This window comes from Tarenaya hassleriana, unplaced genomic scaffold (genome assembly GCF_000463585.1).
Source record: "Tarenaya hassleriana unplaced genomic scaffold, ASM46358v1 Cleome27, whole genome shotgun sequence".
Taxonomy (NCBI): domain Eukaryota; kingdom Viridiplantae; phylum Streptophyta; class Magnoliopsida; order Brassicales; family Cleomaceae; genus Tarenaya; species Tarenaya hassleriana.
The window spans coordinates 1,324,359-1,344,422 of record NW_010965946.1 but is presented as its reverse complement, the minus strand read 5'-3'; the positions used below and the strand labels follow the sequence as shown (position 1 = coordinate 1,344,422).

Genomic DNA, 20,064 nt, shown 5'->3' with positions numbered 1-20,064 from the left:
CTGCTGCTGCATCATACTTGAGCTTGTTACAGAGCATCGGACAGAACAGAGTAGTGTAAATTCCGAAACTTCAGCGAGCTACAGACAGAAAGAACAAAGATGGAACCAAACCCAGAAAGAAACGAACCTGTTGCGAGCAAACCTGAGAAGTGTGAGGAAAGAAAACAGATGTTTCCTCGGCAACCAACCAGAAAATCTCCCCTCACAGGCACTTCATGGGGGGAGGGGGGATAAGGGATCTCTCGGGTGAAAAGGTCAAGAAAAGAAACGTCGGGTTTGATATTCAAAGCGTGTAATTTTCAAGGTTTCTGATTTAGGAAGAGGAAGCTTCGTCTCTGAGAAAAAAAGAAAAAAGAAAATGAAAGCTCGACGACATCGACAATGGAAGTGAGAAAGGTAAAATTCTACAGAAAAAGTGATCCAAGTATGATGGCTATGCGTATATACATTAAATATATGTCGAGGAGGAGTGGACCAAGACGGAGTCAAAGTCATCCTCGGGCCAATGTGTTCGTTTTCGGATGATAACTAACTTCGCTAATATTCACGCGAGTGTACTATAATATTCGTTTTATCAAGATGTCAAAATATGTAGTTGGAAAATATATTATTCGACTTCATAGTACACAAACCAAGACTTCTAGCCATAGTTTATGAAGTATAGCGCTACAACTAAAAATGCAAAAAATAAAAATAAAAAATACATTGTATTAAATCTCTGAAGTCTTTTTTACGATGGAGACGATGATGATTTACGATAATTTTTTTGGTATATGAATTTTTTCTATCTCATCCAATATTGGAAATCATACATGGTCCTCTTTTTTTTTTTTTCACGTCTAGTTCTTTCCCTTGAGCCCAATTGCAATCGGTCTGACTTTGAATGGCGTATATACATATATACACACATATACAAACAAAGACCAAAGATGCGTCTCTATCTTGGTGGCTGATGGAATATATATAATATACCCTCGTTTCAATAATGAAATTTGCAGTTGTTCAAAGGTACTTTTCACACGTACCGATATAGAAACTTTTTTTTTGGTATGAATACCGATATAGAAACTTTGGTTTTCAGAGACAAAAAAAAAATGCCTAATACCCATTAATAAAAAATAAAATTAAAATTTATATCCCAAAATTAGAGTTCTGTACCCATATTCGACTATTGGGGAGAGCCAAGCTATTAATACAGTGAACTTTCGGATTATCCATAAAAATTAAAATTTGTCGACAAATCATTCATATCTTTGTCATGGAAAATAAGGATGCCCAATTACTTTAATTGAAGTGCACACCACTTAACTTACAAGTGATATTACTAGATAAAGGAGGAAGCATGACATGGCATCATGGTGTACATGCTACATCATACCCAAAATAGAGTCGTTACTACTACATTGAAATCAAGAAGCTAACAATTAGTCTACGTGGTCGGTCTCTTATCATAAGCCCGAATAAAAAAAAAACAATGATAATAACTTATAATGTTTTTATGCTAATGGTACAGAGACTACTATTACTACTGCTGCTACTGCTTCATCCCTAACTCGTAAAAAAACTGGAGAATCAAAAGCTCCGATTTATTTGTTTCCATGGCGGTGTTTTTAATCCGGAGAGAGAATTCGGATGCTACCTTTTGCTAAGATTTGTCTTCGTCTGATGGAGAACACTGAGGTCCGGGAACGGAATCCACGAAGAACTCCTCCACTGTTGCAGCAAAAGTACAAGCAATTGTCAGAAAGGGGCAACATTGGATCTACCACATTGCATATTGTAACACAAAGAAGAACGGGAAGCTGTGTGTTTCTTCTATCTCTGCAAGCACATTCTTGTTGAATCTTAGAGTTCCAAAAAGAAATCAATGAGATTGATGTCGGAATAATGATAGGGATTTCGTCTTTACCAATGTCCTCTTGCTCGGGAGAATCAAGCAAAATTTCTGAATCGGAAGGAAGAAATGGAGAGCCGGGATAGTTTCCTAAAGCTCCTAAATCTACAAAGTACAAAATTACAACAAGAATCAGCTTACCATCAGAAATATAAAATGGAAAACAAGTGATGCTATAAGGCTTTGTTAACACATACATACAACAACTTTATTACAAGCCTTTAACCCCTGAAAAAGAAGCACATTTCTAAGGAATTTATAATGGTAAATAGATAAAAGGGCAAAAGGACTTGCCTCCAAGGTTTGACAAATCTGCAGTGAGGTCAGAAAGGCTGAAGTTCCATTGGATCTGGTCAAATGACCTGAGGGAATCTCTAGAATTCCCAGCTCCTCCATCTGGTCCGAGTTGTAAGCCCATCGACGTTGCAACATTGGATGGGAATGCAGAATCAAGAGCTGACGTGTCCATTGCCATGCCCGACATGTCTGAAGCAGCAAACGGGAAGTGTCCGCTTGATGTCACGGAAGTCGGACTCACTGCCATCTCCGACATGGATGACATGCCATTGCTCGGCGGAATCACTGGAGCTGCATCAGCTGCAGTAGTTGTATCTATTACCATACTGCATGCATCATGCACACAAAAAGAAAACAAAGGAGGTTAAAGACATTAACTAATGTCAAAATAGAAATGGAGAATCCCACGATGAGAAACTGAAAAGTAAAAAGAGCATAGTATCTAAGTGATCAAAAGACATAATCTAATGTCAACTGCAAGTAAGTTCTTACTCATTCCCAGAGTTCATCCTCATTGAATGGAAATTCCCAGGTGCAGGGACCCCATTGACCACATGGCAGCTTGATATCCCACAGCCCATTGGATCGAGATGGGGCTGACCTGGCACCGGCATTGGAGGATGTTGTAGCACAGGGTATCCCATCGGCATGTTATTAACTGCGCTGTGAACATATAACGTTAAATAACAGTGATAACTACAGAAATTTGCAAAGTAAAACAAAACTGTGCCAGAAATTTCAAATATCCTTGGAGAGAAATTTTCGTATATCCTATGGTTCAAACATACCAACGGTCATACTTTCAACTTTAGAAAAGAATAAAGGACAGTAGTAATCTGGAAGTTTGCAAGGGAATTGGGGTTAGAAACTTACCAGACATGGGGTGAATTCCATTCTGTATCGGAGCCAAAGGAATTTTTGGAGGCACAGGATATTTCATGAGATGATACTGGTGCTCAAGCAAATGGTTGAATAAAATGATTTGCTTCTTCAGTTTCAATCTGATATAGTAGGCCCTGAAAAAATCTGCATTTTCTTCTTCCAATTTCTGCCATACTGAATTCACCAAAAGAAAAATTCGTTGAAATGACATGTCACTGAAACATTTTACTTTCATAATGCTACCAAGACCAGTTTATGCTATAACTAATTTATACTTTCAACCATGTTACAGACTGCAGTTGAATTCATGCTTCAGCAACCATTATTCCAAGAATTTCTCCAGTTTTACTACAGCTATATAATTGTTTGCAGGAATCTAATATCAAAGCCGCTAAAAGCAAGAACACGGTCGGGGCATCAAAGCCAAAAAAAATCATGAATAAACTTCAAAAGCATACCCAATGTTGTAAATCCAGGGTCTATCCTTGCACGAGTCAAGAGGGTCTTCACGACCTCGTCTCTGTTCATGTACAGCTGCAGGCATCTTTCTATTAGATTTTGGACCTACACCACCATTTGCAAAGTATATTTTCATCAAATGCTGGGAATTTACCAGGGGAAGATATGTATATGTATGGAGACGGATAAGTTCAGCACGGATTTTCAGTGAGAAAATAAATGGAGAAATAGAATAGATTACTCACAAGTTCAATATCTTGCCTTGAGACTTTCCTACCATCATTGCTAGAAGCAGATACAGAACCTGAATCTTGGATAGGAGCTTCTGCTGATTGATTGTTTTGCTGATCACCTTGGGACTCATGTGAAGCTTGAGTAGAAGATTGTATCTCTTGTTTGCTCTGTAATCCAATTGAAGTTTTCTTCAAAGTTCCACTTTTGGAAAACCCAACTCTAGATGTGATGATTGCAGCTAGAAAATTACTTATATAACCAAACGGATCAGCTGCTATGAATAGGACCACTGTAGTTAATAATGAAACTTATAACATGGTCCAACTTCTAGATGGAATTATTGACCTAATCCTCGGATGATATTGAACAATAGCTGAAAGCAAATGTAAAGAATCCCAAAGTAAAGAATTGTAAAAAGTACCAAAAAGGACAAGTTATTGATTTTTTTTTTCCAACAGAGGGAAGATATTGTGGCAATAATATAACACTATGAGCCTATGACAAGAATCTGGAGAGAAAATATTAGAAGAATAAGATATAGAAGAACCTGTCCGTTCTTCATCAGAGTTGAATGTAAACTGTACAGATCTTTCAATCGGAACTGTTCTCTTTAACAGCATTTACAACAATGCAATTCATAGAGCTCAACATCTCGGCTTGCAGTGTTTGTAATGTCAACCCAAAGATAAGCCTGGATAGAGAAGAAGAGACCATTTAAGTCACAAGGCAAAGTTGTAATATACAGCTCTTGTGCACTACAAAACCAACAAGAGAGATTTGCTGCCAGACCATATATCGAAATCGACCAATCTTATGATCATACTAGAAACAATTAACAAGTCAAAACAATTCGAATTCAAAGACCATAAAGACAAAAGAAGAGCATTTCGGACAGTGAATTCACAATGATACCAGACATGAAAAGTGGAGTTCCTTAGCATTGTTTAATAGGAAAGGAGATGCCAATTAGGCACACAATCCACAGTCTAAATAATAAAATAATATTTCATAAAGTCATTAGAAAGCTAAACCCTAAAAGCATCAAACCACAACTCAGAACAAGAAAAAGCAAAAACAAAAAACACACAATCAGAGACATAATGCCCATAATCTCCAAACATTCTCCTAACAACAGTTCATGATTAAATCTTTTTTAAGGAAACCAAGTCATCAACCAAAAACTCATAATATCACTGAGATTTATCAAGCCAGATTATGTGTCATTCCTAGTACAAACCTAAACTTATAGTATATCCATAGAACTGAAATCCAATTCTCTCAGGATCTGAACCAAACACCAACTGCAGCATATGTGAAATAAATGAACCTCACTCAAGAAAGTTTTGCTATTTATGGAATAAAAACCATGTGCAATAAAACTATGACTCATGATTCTCCAATTAGAAACCCGTTATAATAAGAATCCAAGGGAACCAAATATAGATCTAACACAATAAAGCCTGAATCTTTAAGAGTCTCTTGCATCTGCTGCTTCTTTTTTTTTAAGTCACGGATTCAATTGACGCTTCTGCTTCAGACTTGCAGGTGAAAAATACGCAACAAATGATTCCTGGAGAGAGTATACAGATACTGTGCGAACAATATTAAACTATAATTAGGATACAAATCCCCACATAATAGGAACTTACTAATAATATAATATTAAAAAACCCACAAACAAAGGTTTAAACTTTAAACACTATGGCCACGAGTAGAGTAAGCAAATACCTAAAACGATCCATGGCGTCTCACCTTACTTCGACCTTCAAAACCTTCGAAATTCCCAGCGAATCGCAAATGTTACTCACAGAAGAAAGTTTTGTCGACGAATTTGTAGATCCAAAATCACCTACGTGAGTCTCAAAAACCCAAACCGGATTCGGACCCGATAACGATAATAGTTTGCAGGAAACGTGACGATTGAACCGAAACTCTTGAAGAATTCAAAGAGATTGCAGAGGAGAAGGTTAGTGCAAGAGCCGACCGGTCTTCGCCAAGAAAAAAAAAAACTCAGGAGGCGGAGATTACGAGAGATTTCGCTACTCCATTACCGAGAGAAGCGGAGTTCCAAGAAGAGTTACGCACCAGAGAAACCGTAGAACGAGAGAGCGAGAACCGGGCGAGAAAAATCTCACCAAACTTATATTGTAAAGAGACCGGTGAAGAGGAAAGGAAAAATAACGTGTAGAAAATGAAAATTTAGAAGGAAGAGAGAGAGAGAGAGAGAGAGAGAGAGAGAGAGAGTCGGTGAAATTCCGACAAGGAAATGGGAATGACGGCTCGCTATCGTCGGCTTCAGTTAAGAGGGATTAAAAATAAATAAATGAAATAACCGTTTGAAGCGGTAAAAACCGAATCGTGAACCGGAGAATCGTATCACGAACCGTTGAGTTTTGAACCGGTTAAAATAGCAATTAACCGTGCAGTAAATATATTTGGTAATAAAAATGAAAGAGGCAAAGCCAAGTTGTTGATTGTTGGCTAACGAATGGGGAATGGTCTCCCACTGTACTCCCCCGGGAATGGCATCTTTTTGTTTGATTTCTTTTCATTTATTATTATTACGAATTCGACGGGACCACTTCCCCTTTTATTTTTTCCCGTATTGTTACTATTGTTATTGAACTTTATAATTGTATGAAGTGGTCCGACCCTTTTCTTTCTATTTCAAAATTATATATCAAATTTAGTTCGATTTCTATAATATTATTTTCAGATTTTTGGATTTAGAAAAATGATAGCAGTTCGTATTTTTTATAGGACTTTTAAAAAAAATATTTATATAATTAGATTAATTTTTATATATCAAAATATTTAGAAAATTACCACGAATTCATATGGTCAAAACAACTTTGCCATTTAGTTTGTTAAGGAATGGCCCCTAATAACATATTTTAAAAATAAAATAAAATATGAACAGATACAAAAAAAAGTTTTTTTTTTCTGAATACATTAATTTTCTTGTGATATAACATTATAATATAGATTTGAAAACATTAAAACAAGTTGGTATTAAATGTTTTTTGGCATTCTTTGTGACAATGAAAAACCATTGATAAAAGATCGTTTAGCTGTATTCGGGCTAAAGCCAGCTCGTGAGCCGCCGTCAGGAGCCACCGTACACAAACAAAACCACGTGAGCCTAATCAAGACGGCGGCTCGCATAAACTAACGAAAACCACACATTAATCCACCAATTAATCAACAAAGCTTATCAAATGGACCTACCAATTAAAAGGCCCAAAAAAGGTTTAATTTTTCCCCATTCTTTTCTCAATTTTGTTTGGTCATTTTTGTAAGAGTTCAAGGAGACTATCCAATAGAGAAGCGACGCGTGTCGAGCCAAGAGAAAAGTCCAGATACGGAGGGACACGTGTTCACAAAAGAGACAGGGAACGTGGCGAGGGGCTGTCCATCTATCGCCTTGGGATTTGGGACTCCTCGTAGGGGCTAAAACGGTAAAACACCATAAAAATTATTCTTCCCCCTGTGTCCTTTTTATTTTTTGTTTTCTTTTTTTGGATATTTTCTTCATAAGAACCCATGAGGTAATTTATTAAAACACGTAAACACGTCTTAAACCACCCAAATATTTGTATGATTATGAAAACTAAGTGCAATTAAAATGAAAATTGGTCAATGAAAAGAAAGTCGAAGTGTGTAGGTCCATATTTCATGAAAAAGAGGGTTACCTAAATAAGGACACTTGCTATTAAATTCTCGTGTCCTTCCCCATGGATACCCTAAAGTAAAATTTGCCCTAAACTCATTCCTTTATATTGTCACCATTATTGTTATGTTTTTTTTACATTACATGTGATGAGTCTCAAATGATTTTGATACCATAACAAGTGTAGGAATTCCAATGGGGAATATTGCCTTTTTTTTTCTTGTTTGGTTTTCTAAGGTTTTTTTTCCGTTGTCACTTTTTCTATTGTGTGTTTTTTTAAAGATATTTTAGGTTTCCATTTTTAAAATTTCATCTTATATATGTTCTTATAATATCGCATGAGTTGAGTTTTTTGTTTATAAATTAGACTTAAATTACTTGTAATAATCATACTTTGAGGGACATGTTCTCCTTCATCTTTGCCATCCATTCCGCAGATACATCAGCCATGTCGGAAAACATTAATTTCCATATTAGCCAATCACCCTCTCTTCCAATACATTTGGCAGACTGTAAATAATTAAAAAAAAAAAGAAAAGGAAAAAATTGGAGAGTAAAAGCAGAAAAAAGGCCTTACCATTTGTTTTCATTTGGGCCCAAAATTGAAATAAAGAGATGAACTACTTTGCGGCCCAATAATTGTAAAGAATGATACGACGCCGTTTTAGGTAGCAGATTCTACGAACCTCAAGACATTGCGCGATAGGGGAAAAGGAAAAGCAGCAACTACTTTTGGCTAACAGTCACAGTGTACTCATAAATCCAAAAACCTTTTCGCTATTACAGCCTTCTATTGGAAAAAGGAAAATAAAAAATCCTTTTCTGGGACTCAGTAAAACGATAAAATCCTGAAACCTAAGCATATTCTATCTGGGCAAAGGCTACAAGTTTTATGGTTTTTGTAGGAAACCTCAGAAACCGATTCGTCGAAAAAACAAATGGAGAGGATGCTTTTTCTTCTTTCCCACATCTTGCTCTACTGGAACAAAAGACATCATCATTCTCTATCACGATGATGATGATGATGGTTGATGATGCTTCTTTTTGATAGTGTACATACAAAGAACTAACCATCTTGTGTCGGGTCTCTGTTATTTTTCACGTCATAGATTTTCTTCCCTCCGAGAAACAACGTGCGACTTCTCTTCCCACAAGTCCTTGCATTCAAAGCACTTGTGCAGGATTGTTCCTAGTAGGTCAGCTTGAGGTTTTCTTGTCTCCATTTTTTTCTTGATTTCCCAAGATTCGAGTGGTGGGATGCGTTCGTTTGGTTCCCTCTGCGCCCCTCTGGGCTTTTTGCTTGATCCAGCAATAAAATCACTTACCCCTGCATTTACGGCAGAGGTTATGACAGTCCCACCAAGATATCAAATAAGATAAATCCCAGACAACTAAATGATGTTAATAAAGTAACAAAATCTGAGATGTAGACAACCTTAATCAAAATCCCCTTTCTTTTTTTTTTGTTTTCTTTTTTGTGTCCATTCAATCTGGTGTATGAGTTCAGAAACAGACAAACCATCATTACCTGGGGAGGTGAGGCGATGAGGGCTGATCTGGCGAAGAAGACATCTGAGCAGAAGAAGTACCAAGAAACCGTGGATCTTCTTCAAATGCCCGGCTCGAAAGGCTCCCCTCACTTAGATGGGTCGCTTCATTTGTGGCCGAGAAACCCATAGGTCCAAGCGACCCGAACTCAAGCTGTTCACCCTGTGCATTGTAAACAGTATTGCGATCGTACGGATAAAACATCATAACAGATGGAATACTGTGACCCTCAGAAGCCGCACTGCTTTGCTTCATCCCTTGCAATTGGTACATGCTATATGCCATATTAGCAGATCCGTCATGTGAGGTGGTCGAGTGAATAGGGCCATTCTGGGAATGATAAGATGCATATGACGATGATGATTCATGCCTATATGAGCCCCAATGTCTATTATCTGATCGGTCTTGCCTTGAGTTTGGCTTTTCAGCTTGGCTACGATTGTGACCACGCCCTGAACCACGCGTCTTAGCAACGTTCCAGTTCCCTTCTCGATCACCATGATGCTCGTTTCTGTCATGCCCATAACTCCCCCTCCTCATGCTAGATGAATGCCGCTCCCTAGTGGTATTCTTCTGCAACAATTTCAATTCATCGAGGTATCAAAAAGCTAATGGACTTAGATATCAGAAGGTACAAACAAGTTACACAGGAAGACGAGATAGCAACACACTACGAATATTAGCATCAAGAAAAATGAAAACAAAATATCCTCACAGACAGCCAAAAACAGATCCGAGTTCCTCAGAGCAGCAGACAGGTCATATGCAAATAAACACAGGGTTTTTGTTTCTATCAGAAGCACATCAGCTTTACTTTCACGCAGTCACCAATATGATGTTCATTTTCCTAGAAGCAGAGAGGAGTTCGAGTTCGTTGAAGAAGTTTAAGAGGACAGATGATTCAAATTCTCACATGATACCACGAATGAACAAAAATGAACATGGGTGACACATCACACAACAAAATAATGAAATGCACGTGCAGTTCAGTTGACAAAAATATGAAAGCAGAAAGACTAGAAGCTAGTTCAAATAAATGCATGAATAAAAAGACACATAATACTTACAGGATTTGGAAAGTAGGTCCCCGTCCCACTCCGATATCTAGGTATTTCATCTGAATATCTGGGGTAAATGTTGGCTGGTCTGGTTGAAGCAGACTGTACAGGAGCAACTGGCACGAGACGAGGTCCATAAGTCACAAGCTGATTGACAACATTTGTGTAAGCAAGAGGTCTTCCAGGACCATCCCATGGCACGCGCCCCTGGAGATAAGCAGGTGGGACAACCACAGGAGCAGGATACATCAACGGAGGGCATTGTGAATTCTGGCAGAGACGGCCATACTGTAAGTTCTGCCAATGGCTAACAAAATCACCATTAAGAATGTCAGGTTTGTGCTCCATTGGCTCAACGGAAGCAGCAATTTTTGAGGGGTGGGAAGAAGTTAATATCTCAGACTGATCAACTCCCCTAAATGAGTCAAAAGTTTTACATGAATTGTTATTTTCTATCCCTTCATCCACACTATGATGGCTGGTTGACGCATCTGATGTTGTATTACCAGCTTGAATGTTATACACCGGATACATTGCCACAATTGGAACAGGTGGCCCAGTTGGATAAAATGTATACCCTGAGCTATCAACAGTTCTTTGCTGCAAACCTTGACCAAGACGCAATGGAGCAAGAGGTATTACAGATTCTGGTCCACTTGTTTGAGCTGGTTCAAGACCCTGCATTTGATGCCTCTGAACTTGCAATGATGCAACAGTAGGCTGAGACTCTAGATCTCTTTCTGTCATTTCATCGCTGGATACAGGAACCCACTCTCTGTTATCATCATCAACCTGGATTGAGTGCTCACATACGCTCTTTCCTTTTCCAGACAACGCAGATGAAGGCCTAGAAGACACTACTTTCCTGTTCCGTTTTTCCCTAATCGGTTTTGAGCCCTTTGTTTTTGATCCATCCCAGGAGCTTTCGGATGAAGTTTTGCTTCTAACAGAACTAGCACGAGACACAGCTCTAGAGCCTGTATTTCTCTCTTCAATCGACATCTGACTGCCTCCTCTAGCTGGATAGTGGGAATTGTCTGAATCATCTTCTTTCACTGATCGTGTTTCGCTAGATCTCCGACTTGAAAGTCCATAACTGTAATCTTCTGTAGATGAATGATGATTATCATGCACCTGATGCATTCCATAATCACCGTTTTCGAGATCAAAACTGCTAGTTCCCCTTTCTTGCTCGTGCCATGAATCATGTTCAGGCTCGCCAACATTCATTTCTACAGAACCCGTGTTGTCATTACCAGCTTGACTTGAGTTTTCCAGATTTTGAGGGAATCCACCAGGAAAATAATGGGTAAACGGTGAAAAAACTAAGTTTTGTTGAAATTGCATATTGGCACCCCACGCAGTCTCATTGAACGTAAGGTTAGTAGGAACAATGCCAGCCAAATTCCTCTGACCATATCCCATTGAAGCTAAGATGGAAGGTGCAATCGGAAAAGGTAAGTGACCAGCAGCAAACCCTAAAGGAAACGGAAACTGCCCATTAAAACCATGTGCAGCAGATGACATCAAGTTAACAAGGTCTTGCTCTTCCTGTTGCATTCCCTGTACCCCTGGGATGGAAAAGTCATCTTTCATGGAACCCGAACCTAAATCATCTTGATACCTAGTAATTTCGCTGTTTGTCTCAGCGGTACTATCAAGACTTTGACGGGATGAGATATGCCTAAGTGATGATTCAACCGAAGATCTACCATGGCTTGATAAAGTCTCAGACTCCTGATTCTTTTTCCTGGTATTATCAACCCTTGATGAATCAGTTTGGTATTTCCCAATTTCCGGGGCTCTAGTGCGCCGCGATGGTAAAGGAGTTTCACCACATGTCTCAGTAAGCTCAGGGCTAGAACGAGTCCTGGCAAACAGATGCCTTCCCTGAAAGTTATTCACCATAGATTCTGGCTTAAAGCTCCTCTGAAATTTATCATTTGAAACATTTTGGCTGGAACTGACTTCTAGTCTATGTTGACCAGAAATCTTTGAGCTGTTTGAGTTACCACTACTCTTTTGGCTTCGATAACTCGTTGAAGTGTCACTTCCTCTAGACATACTTTCAGCCTGACTCTTATTCTGTTGAGAGGGCACAGAGGGCAAACCGTGTGTTCTCTGAACCCCATCAACATGAATCTCATGATGCGAGGAATTTTCATTTCTGTTGCTTCCTGAAGAATTACTAGCATTTTCGGCTCGATGATGTGGGTCATGGTCTGAGAGTCTTAGTTGCCATAAGTCATCCCCAGGAGCATCAGGACGATGACCGCTACCATGTCTTTCCCATGTATTCATAAAAAATTGGTCTATTTCATGAAACAAATCCTCCTTCGGGCAATCAAGTAATCTTGCCAACTTTTTGGCACCAAAGGCAAATGCACTTCGTATCCTAAAGAAGTTACCTGAACAATTGAACAGAAAAAGAAAATAAGTAGCAATAAAAACTCCAAAAGATTTGTGATCTTTTACCTTTGACAATGCAACAAGAAAAGAAAAAGACTCAGATGCAAAGCAAGACATGACCAGCATTGTTAGACGTAGATAACATATAGGAGTCGAGCTGTAAGTGTATCGATTTGGCGTCTCAATTGAACCGGCAACGGCTTTCATCTCAGCAAGTACCTTTGCTAACACTTCGCCCAAGATTGTTGCTTTCACGCAGAGGGTCAATAACATTGAAATGTTTCGAAACAAAAGGCTGCCCATGATTCTCTTGAGCAGCAGGATAAACTGCATAAACTCTACTACAAGCTTTAAGAAACACTTCAGTAACTCGTAACTCTCCACCATCCTTCCGAGGAGGCTCCGCTGCCAAATGTTTAATAGCAAAACGATTAGTGCCAGAGAGCCTTGCACAATCAAATGTAAGGTAAGACCAATAGGCAAGCATGCGCACCTATTATATCTGGAAGTGAGCAAATTGGAACAGGACCCCAGAGGCTAACACAAAAATTCTCCCAGTCAAACTTACTAAAGAACTCAAGAAATCGATAGAGAACCTACAAACACAAGCAATCCTTTCAGAGGGAGTTGGAGAAATATCTTGAACATATGAAGATGGTTGCGCAGAGACAATACCTCAAGGGGTCCAGCAAAGGAGTTATTAAAAACATGAAATATGTAAAGAACCAATGTTTCCAGAGCATAAGTAGAGATAAGCCCGTGGTGAGCGCCCAATATGCGGCTCTCATAGTAACACCAGGCCTTAATCAATATGATACTACGCTTGAATAAGTGGTTCTGATTTATATAGTGATCAACCTGCCCATATAATAAAGTAAAATAAAATCAAGAAATTATCCATAAAGGTAAACTAAATAATACACTGCTTCCATAGGTCAGTAACTCAACGGCTAACCTCCTCTAGGAAGCATAGTGTACACAACCCTCCAACTTGGTTGAAAGATATGTCTACCACAATATTCTCCACAAGACACTTGATTATCTTCACCTGAAAATTCATACCAGGGAAACTAAGACACAAGCAAACTCGCCAAGTAAACAAGTACACACTTCGCAATAACATTATGACACAGAGGGAGAATGTAGCAAAGGGAATAAAAGAAGATATAAGCAATAACAGAAAGTGGAACTAAAGAGCCCTACATCTGCTTGAATGTACTGGACTTCTTTGACATGGAATTCAGCATTCTCATTCTTCTCCTCTTTCTCCAACATGTCACGAACCAGATGAGCCCAGGAATCCTCCCTCCAACTTGGTTGAAAGATATGTCTACCACAATATTCTCCACAAGACACTTGATTATCTTCACCTGAAAATTCATACCAGGGAAACTAAGACACAAGCAAACTCGCCAAGTAAACAAGTACACACTTCGCAATAACATTATGACACAGAGGGAGAATGTAGCAAAGGGAATAAAAGAAGATATAAGCAATAACAGAAAGTGGAACTAAAGAGCCCTACATCTGCTTGAATGTACTGGACTTCTTTGACATGGAATTCAGCATTCTCATTCTTCTCCTCCTTTTCCAACATATCACGAACCACATGAGCCCATGAATCCTTCAAATTTTGGTTTCTGCTGAAGGCAGATAAGTCGATGTCGCCATCAGGCAAATAAGTCTTCAATGGTACAGATCCAAAAGTAAAGACCTGATAGACAAGGAAAGTATCATTTGACGCCAGGATCAGAACTATGTTAAGAGCATATGACTCTAGCAAAAGGCATCGAATTCAACTTCAAGAATATCCAAATATCAGGTGCACATAGACCGTTACATTCAATCAACAAACCGTCCGCAAGAACTCCGTATTTCAATTTTAATCATCTTACTGAATCAGGAATAAATGGTCAAGAACTAAATCAACCATATCTCATCCAACATCCCTTTCTGCGTTGAGCTGTTTCTCAGTTGCCTACAGCTTCAATGTAATTTCTTAATGATTTCTTGCACCGTGACCTTCAACTTATAGAACTAGAAACGATTTCATCTACATTCCAAAGTATTTGATTCTTTATCCACAAAAGAACTAAACCTACCCCACAACCAGTGCAAGCATAAACCAAACCAAAGACGCAAAAGGAGAGAGGGAGGACAAAAAAACAACCTCCACCTGGCGAGGGAAGCATTCCATGATAAGCCTCTGGACATATCTGGCAACAGCATTGCGGCGGTCTTCGGAGGACGGATTGGGTTGGATGCAGGCGATGAGCTGGGCGGTTCTCTCCTCCGCTTCCGCCCACCGCTCGGCGTCGAGCAGCCTTGTCACCGACGCGGCTTTGCCCGGCAATAGACCGTTTGGCAATACGCCACTAGATGGCGGTGACGCCGCCCAACCTTCATGCTCGCCCATGCAAATCTCACCCTTATCCTTCACCAACCTTCTACACGACCGTACCTCCACCACTAGGGATCAACCCTCTGTGTCTAACTGATAGAAACTACGTTCGAGCGCATACAGACCAATACAACCATCAAATCAGCTTTCCAAATTGTTTTCGGTTGCTATGATGACACCCTCAGATTCTATTATGCTTCGAATTCACGGGAATGGGGAAATATCTCCTACGAGCCAAACAGAACCTTCGGTGTCCGTGTCATATCGTATCTAACAAAAACCCGAAACAGTAAATTGAAAGAAACTAATCGATTGCGGAAGATTAAAGCGCCAAAAAAAAAATGGCCGGAGAAGAAATCAGAGAGGAACGAATCGAAAACTACAAAAACGAAGACACACAAGGGGAGGAAGAACAAAACCCTAGAGGGAAAAGAAGGGAAGGTAAGTTAGATTCAGAACACAGGTAAGCGAAAATTAATAAGAACCCTAGGTTAACATCGATGAGAAATCAAGCAGTTTCGACAAATCAATAGGCAAATGCCGAGGTTGATAGAGGCACGCAGTTAAGAAGAAGACGATGATGACGAAGAGGAAGAAAATGAAGAAGATGCAGTATTTGATTAGGTTTTTTGTATTCGTGATTTTTAGTTCCTGATCTCAGTTGATTTTTTTCCCCTTTTTTTTTTCTCTGTTTCTGGGGAAGAGGAAAAAGAGGGAGTGTTTGGTAACGGGGATTGGGAATTACGGAGGCTGGTGGCGGAGAAATCGTTTGACGCTATTGGGTTGTGGCTGACTTGTGTGAAGGACTGAGGGGTATCGCACCTCGAGGGGCTTTTTTCCGTATTTTATTTAAATTACAGAAAAATAAACAAAACGGTCAAAAGTTAAAAAAATAAATGTACGATATATTAGAATATATATATTGTCGATTACAAATGTTAATTAATAGTATTACAAATAATAAGATTAACTGCTGATTATGTCTGTCTATATGGATAATGTAAATAGTTAACTAAATTTTTTATGGAAGATAGCATGCCATGAAGACATGGAAAGTGTGTGTGAACCGACATTTCTAGTGAGTTTATTTGTCGAATGATTTTTAATTAATGTGGAATAAAGCTAGTTAGCTTACAAGTAAGTCGAATTGGATTTACTAAATCGAATTTTACTAATGGGCCTTTTTCACAAGCCCAATTACGTCTACAGGCCTTGGGCTTTACAAATGTGGAGTATTATATCTCCACGTGGCAACTCACTATTGGTTTAATGATTAGGTGGGGTTGACCATTGACGATTGCTCTATGGGTCAATTTAAATAATTGGTTGGATCCGATTGCCAGAGTTGATGAAGAAAGAGCTGCTTCTGCTGAGTAGTGCTACGCCGATTGCGAGGTAAGGCACTGGTCATTTCCTCCTCCAGTTCTCCGTGGAAAACCCTACTTCGTGTCTCGTCTTTGTCTCAGTGATTTGAAATCTGCTCGAAATTTTACTTTGTAGTTGAGATTTTTCTGCACATTTTTCTGTATATCGATGCTTCGGTTAGGTTATTGTGCTGTGAATATACCACTGAATCACGTTCAGATTCTTGTTATTATGGTCGAGAAAGAGATGTTGACAAGGCCTGCGCTAAAATTAGTAAATCTGAGTCTTTTTATGGTATCTTTTTTTATTAATGATGAAAGATTGTAGGAGAGTCAAGCCATGGCCGACGCAGTTGTCTCATTTGGAGTGCAAAAGCTATGGGATCTGCTGGTTCAGGAATCCGAACGGTTTACGGGAATCCATGAAAGAGTTACTGGATTACGAGACGAACTGGGACGATTAAAGGGCTTTCTTAAAGATGCAGATGCCAAGAAACACGGAAGCGAAAGGGTGAGGTACTGTTTGGATGAGATAAATGAAATTGTCTATGATGCAGAGGATGTTATCGAAGCCTTTCTCCTCAAAGAAGGGTCCATCGATGGAAGAGGGATCAGAGAGCGTGTGACTAGGTTTACTCGCAGCTCGATGAATAGACTGAAGAGTGATTCACAGATCAAATGCATAACTGCCAGAATTTCCAAGGTAGTGGAGAGTATGCAAAATCTTGGCATCCAAGATATAGTTGACAATGGAAATCCTCCGGAGCCTTTGTCGGAAAGATTAAGGGAGACGCGACAATCATTTCCGAGTGTATCGGAAAGTGGTCTTGTGGGGTTGGACCATAGCATACGAGAATTAACTGGACGCTTGGTGGATAATATCAATATACGAGTTGTTCCTATATGTGGGATGGGTGGTATCGGGAAAACCACTCTAGCTAGGCAAGTTTTTCACCATGACATAGTGCGAGGTTATTTTGACCAGTTTGCATGGGTGTGTGTTTCAAAACAATGTAGGCGAAACTACGTTTGGCGGGAGATCTTACTGAATCTCAGAGCAAAAGAAGAGGAACATAGAATTTGGCAAATGTCAGAAGAACGACTCCAAGATGAGCTCTTCGAAATGCTTGAAACCAATAAATGTCTGATAGTCCTCGACGATATATGGAATAAGGAAGCTTGGGACCTTATAAAGCCAGCTTTCTCACAGAAGCCAGGTAGCCTCTTCGGGGTTTTTTTTTTCCCAGAAAAAAGAATAGATCAATGAGTCATAAAGCATAATGTTTGGCAGGTAGCAAGATCTTACTTACATCTCGAAATGAGGATGTTGCTTCATATGTGGATCCAAGATGTAAAATTTTCAGACCAAGATACTTAACTCATGAAGATAGTCGAGAACTGTTGCTGCTAATAGCGTTTTCTGGGAGAGATGATATAGGTAAGTTTCATACATACAAACGGATTGTTTCAAACATATTGCATTTACTTCGAAGCACTTAAAATGTTTATATCAATGAATATCTTAGATATTGGAAAAGAGAGAATTTTTTAAAAAAAGGAGGAAAAAAATTTCGTAGATACAAAGAAAAACCGTTTTTTGTGTAAAAATACATCAGTATAATATTCAAAGCGTATGAAGCCAAAAAAGTTCTACAAGTAAAGGTGTTGTATTCATGAAACCAATGTTTGTATATAAGATGCCAATTTTGGTTTTGTCAAAACACCTCACTGTCATGTGCAGAGTTTGAGATTGGGGAAGTGAAGGAAGAGGTTGACAAAATGATAAAACACTGTGGAGGATTACCTTTTGTTGTCAGAACGCTGGGAGGGTTGTTATCCGATAAACGTACGGCATCCGAGTGGAAAAGGGTAAATGATAACATCGGAGCTCAAATCATAAGAGGAATAAGCCGCAACCATAACGAGAATAAAGCATTCCAGGTGTTGTCTTTGAGCTACGAAGATTTGTCATTGCATCTAAAGCATTGCTTTCTTTACCTTGCCCATTTTCCAGAAGATCATGAGATACGTACGGATACATTGTTAGGATGTTGGTTTGCGGAAGGAATAGTAGAAATGCCGTCAGAGGGTACTAATAGGTCTGTTCGAGATGTAGCACAAGGCTACCTTGAGGAGCTTGTGAAGAGAAATATGGTTTTAGTCTCTCGTAGAGATGATGTGAGCTCAAGAATCGACAGCATTCGGGTGCATGATGTGATGAGAGATGTGTGTTTGTTGATAGCCAAAGAAGAGAACTTCCTTGAAGTTGTCACTACCGAGGTTCACTTGTTAAGCGTCAACTCTTCAACTTCTGTGCCCAGATTTGGGCCTCGCAGACTTGCCTTGCATTGGGATTTAGATGATAGCGATGATGAAGGACAAAAAACATTTTATCAGAGACAAATAAGAAACCCAAAATTAAGATCGCTTTTATGTGTCACTCTAAGTTTTACTGATTGGAATTCAGAGCTCAGCTTTGGAAGCTTGCCATCACTCAGAGTGTTAGATCTAAGTAAAACGAATTTTCAAGGAGGGAAGCTGCCAAAGAGCATAGGAAAGCTCGTTCACTTGAGATACTTGAGCTTATTCCAGACTAATTTAACAGAGATACCATCTTCTCTTGGGAATCTAACGTTGCTGGTCTTTTTGAAATTGGGGATTTATGGTGTAGTTCATATACCAAATGTTTTGAAAAGGATGAAGGATCTGAGGTACCTTAGTTTGCCTCATAGTCTCAGTGAAGAGACGAAGTTGGAAATGGGGAGTCTGGTGAAGTTGGAGACATTCATCAACTTCTCAACGAAGCATTGCAGAGTAGAGGACCTTCTCCATATGAGAAATCTCAGACAAGTTTGTATCAAAGTCCATAGAACATCGGATGAGGGGATTTTACCTTTATCTCTCACTACAGCGCTGAAACTTGTGGAAGAGTTTGAGTTACACAGCATGATTCCGATTGGTGGCCCGATTAAATCCGATTTAGGAGGGCTCGTTTCATGTTTCCCTCGTCTCAACCGGTTACGTTTCGATGGTATAGAGATGGAGAAGTTACCGGACGAGCTCCAATCCACTCCCAACCTCGCGTCTATTACGTTAAATTGGTGTAGAATAGAGGAGGATCCTATGCCCATTCTTGAGAAGATACCTAACTTAAAGGAAGTTCGTCTAAAGGCCAATGGTTTCCGAGGGAGGAAAATGGTCAGTTCAAGAGACGGGTTCCCTCAATTGCGTTACTTGCATTTGCGCTTCTTAGAAAATCTTGAAGAGTGGGTGGTGGAAGAAGGGTCCATGCCTCGACTTCGTCGCCTGAGGATATCGGCCTGCAGAAAGCTGGCGAGGTTACCTGAAGGGTTGAGACACATCTCTTCTCTAAAGGAATTGAAGATCGAGGGGATGAAAAAGGAATTCAAGGAGAAGTTGGTCGAAGGGGGACAAGATCATCACAAGATCCACCATATCCCTTCCGTCACATTTGACGAGTGGGACTTATAACCAATCACCACCACCACCAAAGGTATAATAATCCAACAATTTGTCAATACCTCTGTCCTCCGTTCCATCATAAATACTTTGTGCTACCTTTGTAGTCTTAAATGCATGTAACCGTTCCTAATCAATTCCCGTATTCAACAGTTTTAAACTCCAAATATCCCACGATGAAATTCTATGCACCGTATCAGTCGGAGACGGAAATTCTTCATTTCATGACGCCAACAGCTTATTGACAGATATATCAAATGTAATAATTAATGCGAATAATTCAAAAATGACTCGATGATTTTTTTTCTTGAAAAAAAGAAACTGTTTGATATTTACTTGAAATATAAAATTTGATTTTAATTCAAAAT

General features: G+C 39.3%; 5 protein-coding genes across 11 annotated transcripts in view; 1 reads left to right on the top strand and 4 right to left on the bottom strand.

Moving 5' to 3' along the window:
• Positions 1 to 540, bottom strand: part of LOC104817348 (probable cyclic nucleotide-gated ion channel 3) — a 3,956-nt gene extending 3,416 nt beyond the window's left edge. Inside the window, exon 1 of one of the 2 annotated variants that reach the window (XM_010546510.2) lies at positions 128 to 540. The gene's annotated coding sequence lies outside the window, so the exon portion shown is untranslated. The remainder of the gene's footprint in view (positions 1 to 127) is intronic. The other variant, XM_010546511.2, reaches the window with a different exon arrangement.
• Positions 541 to 1,304: 764 nt separating this feature from the next.
• LOC104817346 lies at positions 1,305 to 5,957 on the bottom strand. Of its 4 annotated transcripts, none has more exons than XM_010546506.2 (10): positions 5,495 to 5,957; positions 5,217 to 5,356; positions 4,314 to 4,457; positions 3,778 to 3,933; positions 3,532 to 3,637; positions 3,065 to 3,247; positions 2,684 to 2,849; positions 2,189 to 2,517; positions 1,910 to 1,999; positions 1,305 to 1,713 (listed from the first exon to the last, which is right to left on the bottom strand). In XM_010546506.2, exons 3-10 carry the CDS (start codon positions 4,326 to 4,328, stop codon positions 1,646 to 1,648), a joined length of 1,113 nt encoding a protein of 370 aa, XP_010544808.1. In that variant the 5' UTR covers positions 4,329 to 4,457; positions 5,217 to 5,356; positions 5,495 to 5,957; the 3' UTR covers positions 1,305 to 1,645. The 4 variants fall into 4 exon arrangements, with proteins under 4 accessions (XP_010544808.1, XP_010544809.1, XP_010544807.1 ...); XM_010546507.2 differs by having other exon boundaries at positions 5,519 to 5,957; XM_010546505.2 differs by lacking the exon at positions 5,217 to 5,356.
• Positions 5,958 to 8,190: 2,233 nt separating this feature from the next.
• LOC104817345 lies at positions 8,191 to 13,751 on the bottom strand. The gene is made up of 8 exons (XM_010546502.1): positions 13,655 to 13,751; positions 13,407 to 13,499; positions 13,127 to 13,309; positions 12,945 to 13,047; positions 12,671 to 12,856; positions 10,052 to 12,450; positions 8,965 to 9,557; positions 8,191 to 8,763 (listed from the first exon to the last, which is right to left on the bottom strand). The coding sequence occupies exons 1-8, from the start codon at positions 13,724 to 13,726 to the stop codon at positions 8,754 to 8,756; spliced, it is 3,639 nt and encodes a 1,212-aa protein (XP_010544804.1). The 5' UTR covers positions 13,727 to 13,751; the 3' UTR covers positions 8,191 to 8,753.
• On the bottom strand, positions 13,729 to 15,636 carry LOC104817608 (the record flags this gene model as incomplete). The annotated part of the gene is made up of 3 exons (XM_010546857.1): positions 14,622 to 15,636; positions 13,977 to 14,165; positions 13,729 to 13,821 (listed from the first exon to the last, which is right to left on the bottom strand). Coding segments are annotated over exons 1-3 (528 nt in total), but the record flags the coding sequence as incomplete, so codon positions are not given.
• Positions 15,637 to 16,186: 550 nt separating this feature from the next.
• Positions 16,187 to 19,833, top strand: LOC104817344 (probable disease resistance RPP8-like protein 2). 3 transcript variants are annotated; one of them, XM_010546500.1, is made up of 4 exons: positions 16,187 to 16,247; positions 16,538 to 17,433; positions 17,508 to 17,654; positions 17,958 to 19,833. In XM_010546500.1, exons 2-4 carry the CDS (start codon positions 16,557 to 16,559, stop codon positions 19,706 to 19,708), a joined length of 2,775 nt encoding a protein of 924 aa, XP_010544802.1. In that variant the 5' UTR covers positions 16,187 to 16,247; positions 16,538 to 16,556; the 3' UTR covers positions 19,709 to 19,833. The 3 variants fall into 3 exon arrangements, with proteins under 3 accessions (XP_010544802.1, XP_010544803.1, XP_010544801.1); XM_010546501.1 differs by having other exon boundaries at positions 16,206 to 16,247; positions 16,545 to 17,433; XM_010546499.1 differs by lacking the exon at positions 16,187 to 16,247 and having other exon boundaries at positions 16,255 to 17,433.
• Positions 19,834 to 20,064: the final 231 nt, after the last annotated feature.

Bases quoted from the DNA above. Each gene is read 5' to 3' on its own strand.
- LOC104817346 (XM_010546506.2), bottom strand. The intron at 2,000-2,188 runs GCAAGTCCTTTT...TGTACTTTGTAG, and splicing joins AGATTTGTCAAACCTTGGAG to ATTTAGGAGCTTTAGGAAAC. The intron at 1,714-1,909 runs GTAAAGACGAAA...TTGCTGCAACAG, and splicing joins TCCCGAGCAAGAGGACATTG to TGGAGGAGTTCTTCGTGGAT.
- LOC104817345 (XM_010546502.1), bottom strand. From the start codon at position 13,726: ATGTTGGAGAAAGAGGAGAAGAATGAGAATGCTGAATTCCATGTCAAA. The intron at 12,451-12,670 runs GTACTTGCTGAG...TCAATTGTTCAG, and splicing joins TGGGCGAAGTGTTAGCAAAG to GTAACTTCTTTAGGATACGA. The intron at 9,558-10,051 runs GTAAGTATTATG...AAATTGTTGCAG, and splicing joins GGACCTACTTTCCAAATCCT to AAGAATACCACTAGGGAGCG.
- LOC104817344 (XM_010546500.1), top strand. From the start codon at position 16,557: ATGGCCGACGCAGTTGTCTCATTTGGAGTGCAAAAGCTATGGGATCTG. The intron at 17,434-17,507 runs GTAGCCTCTTCG...AATGTTTGGCAG, and splicing joins AGCTTTCTCACAGAAGCCAG to GTAGCAAGATCTTACTTACA. The intron at 17,655-17,957 runs GTAAGTTTCATA...TGTCATGTGCAG, and splicing joins TTCTGGGAGAGATGATATAG to AGTTTGAGATTGGGGAAGTG.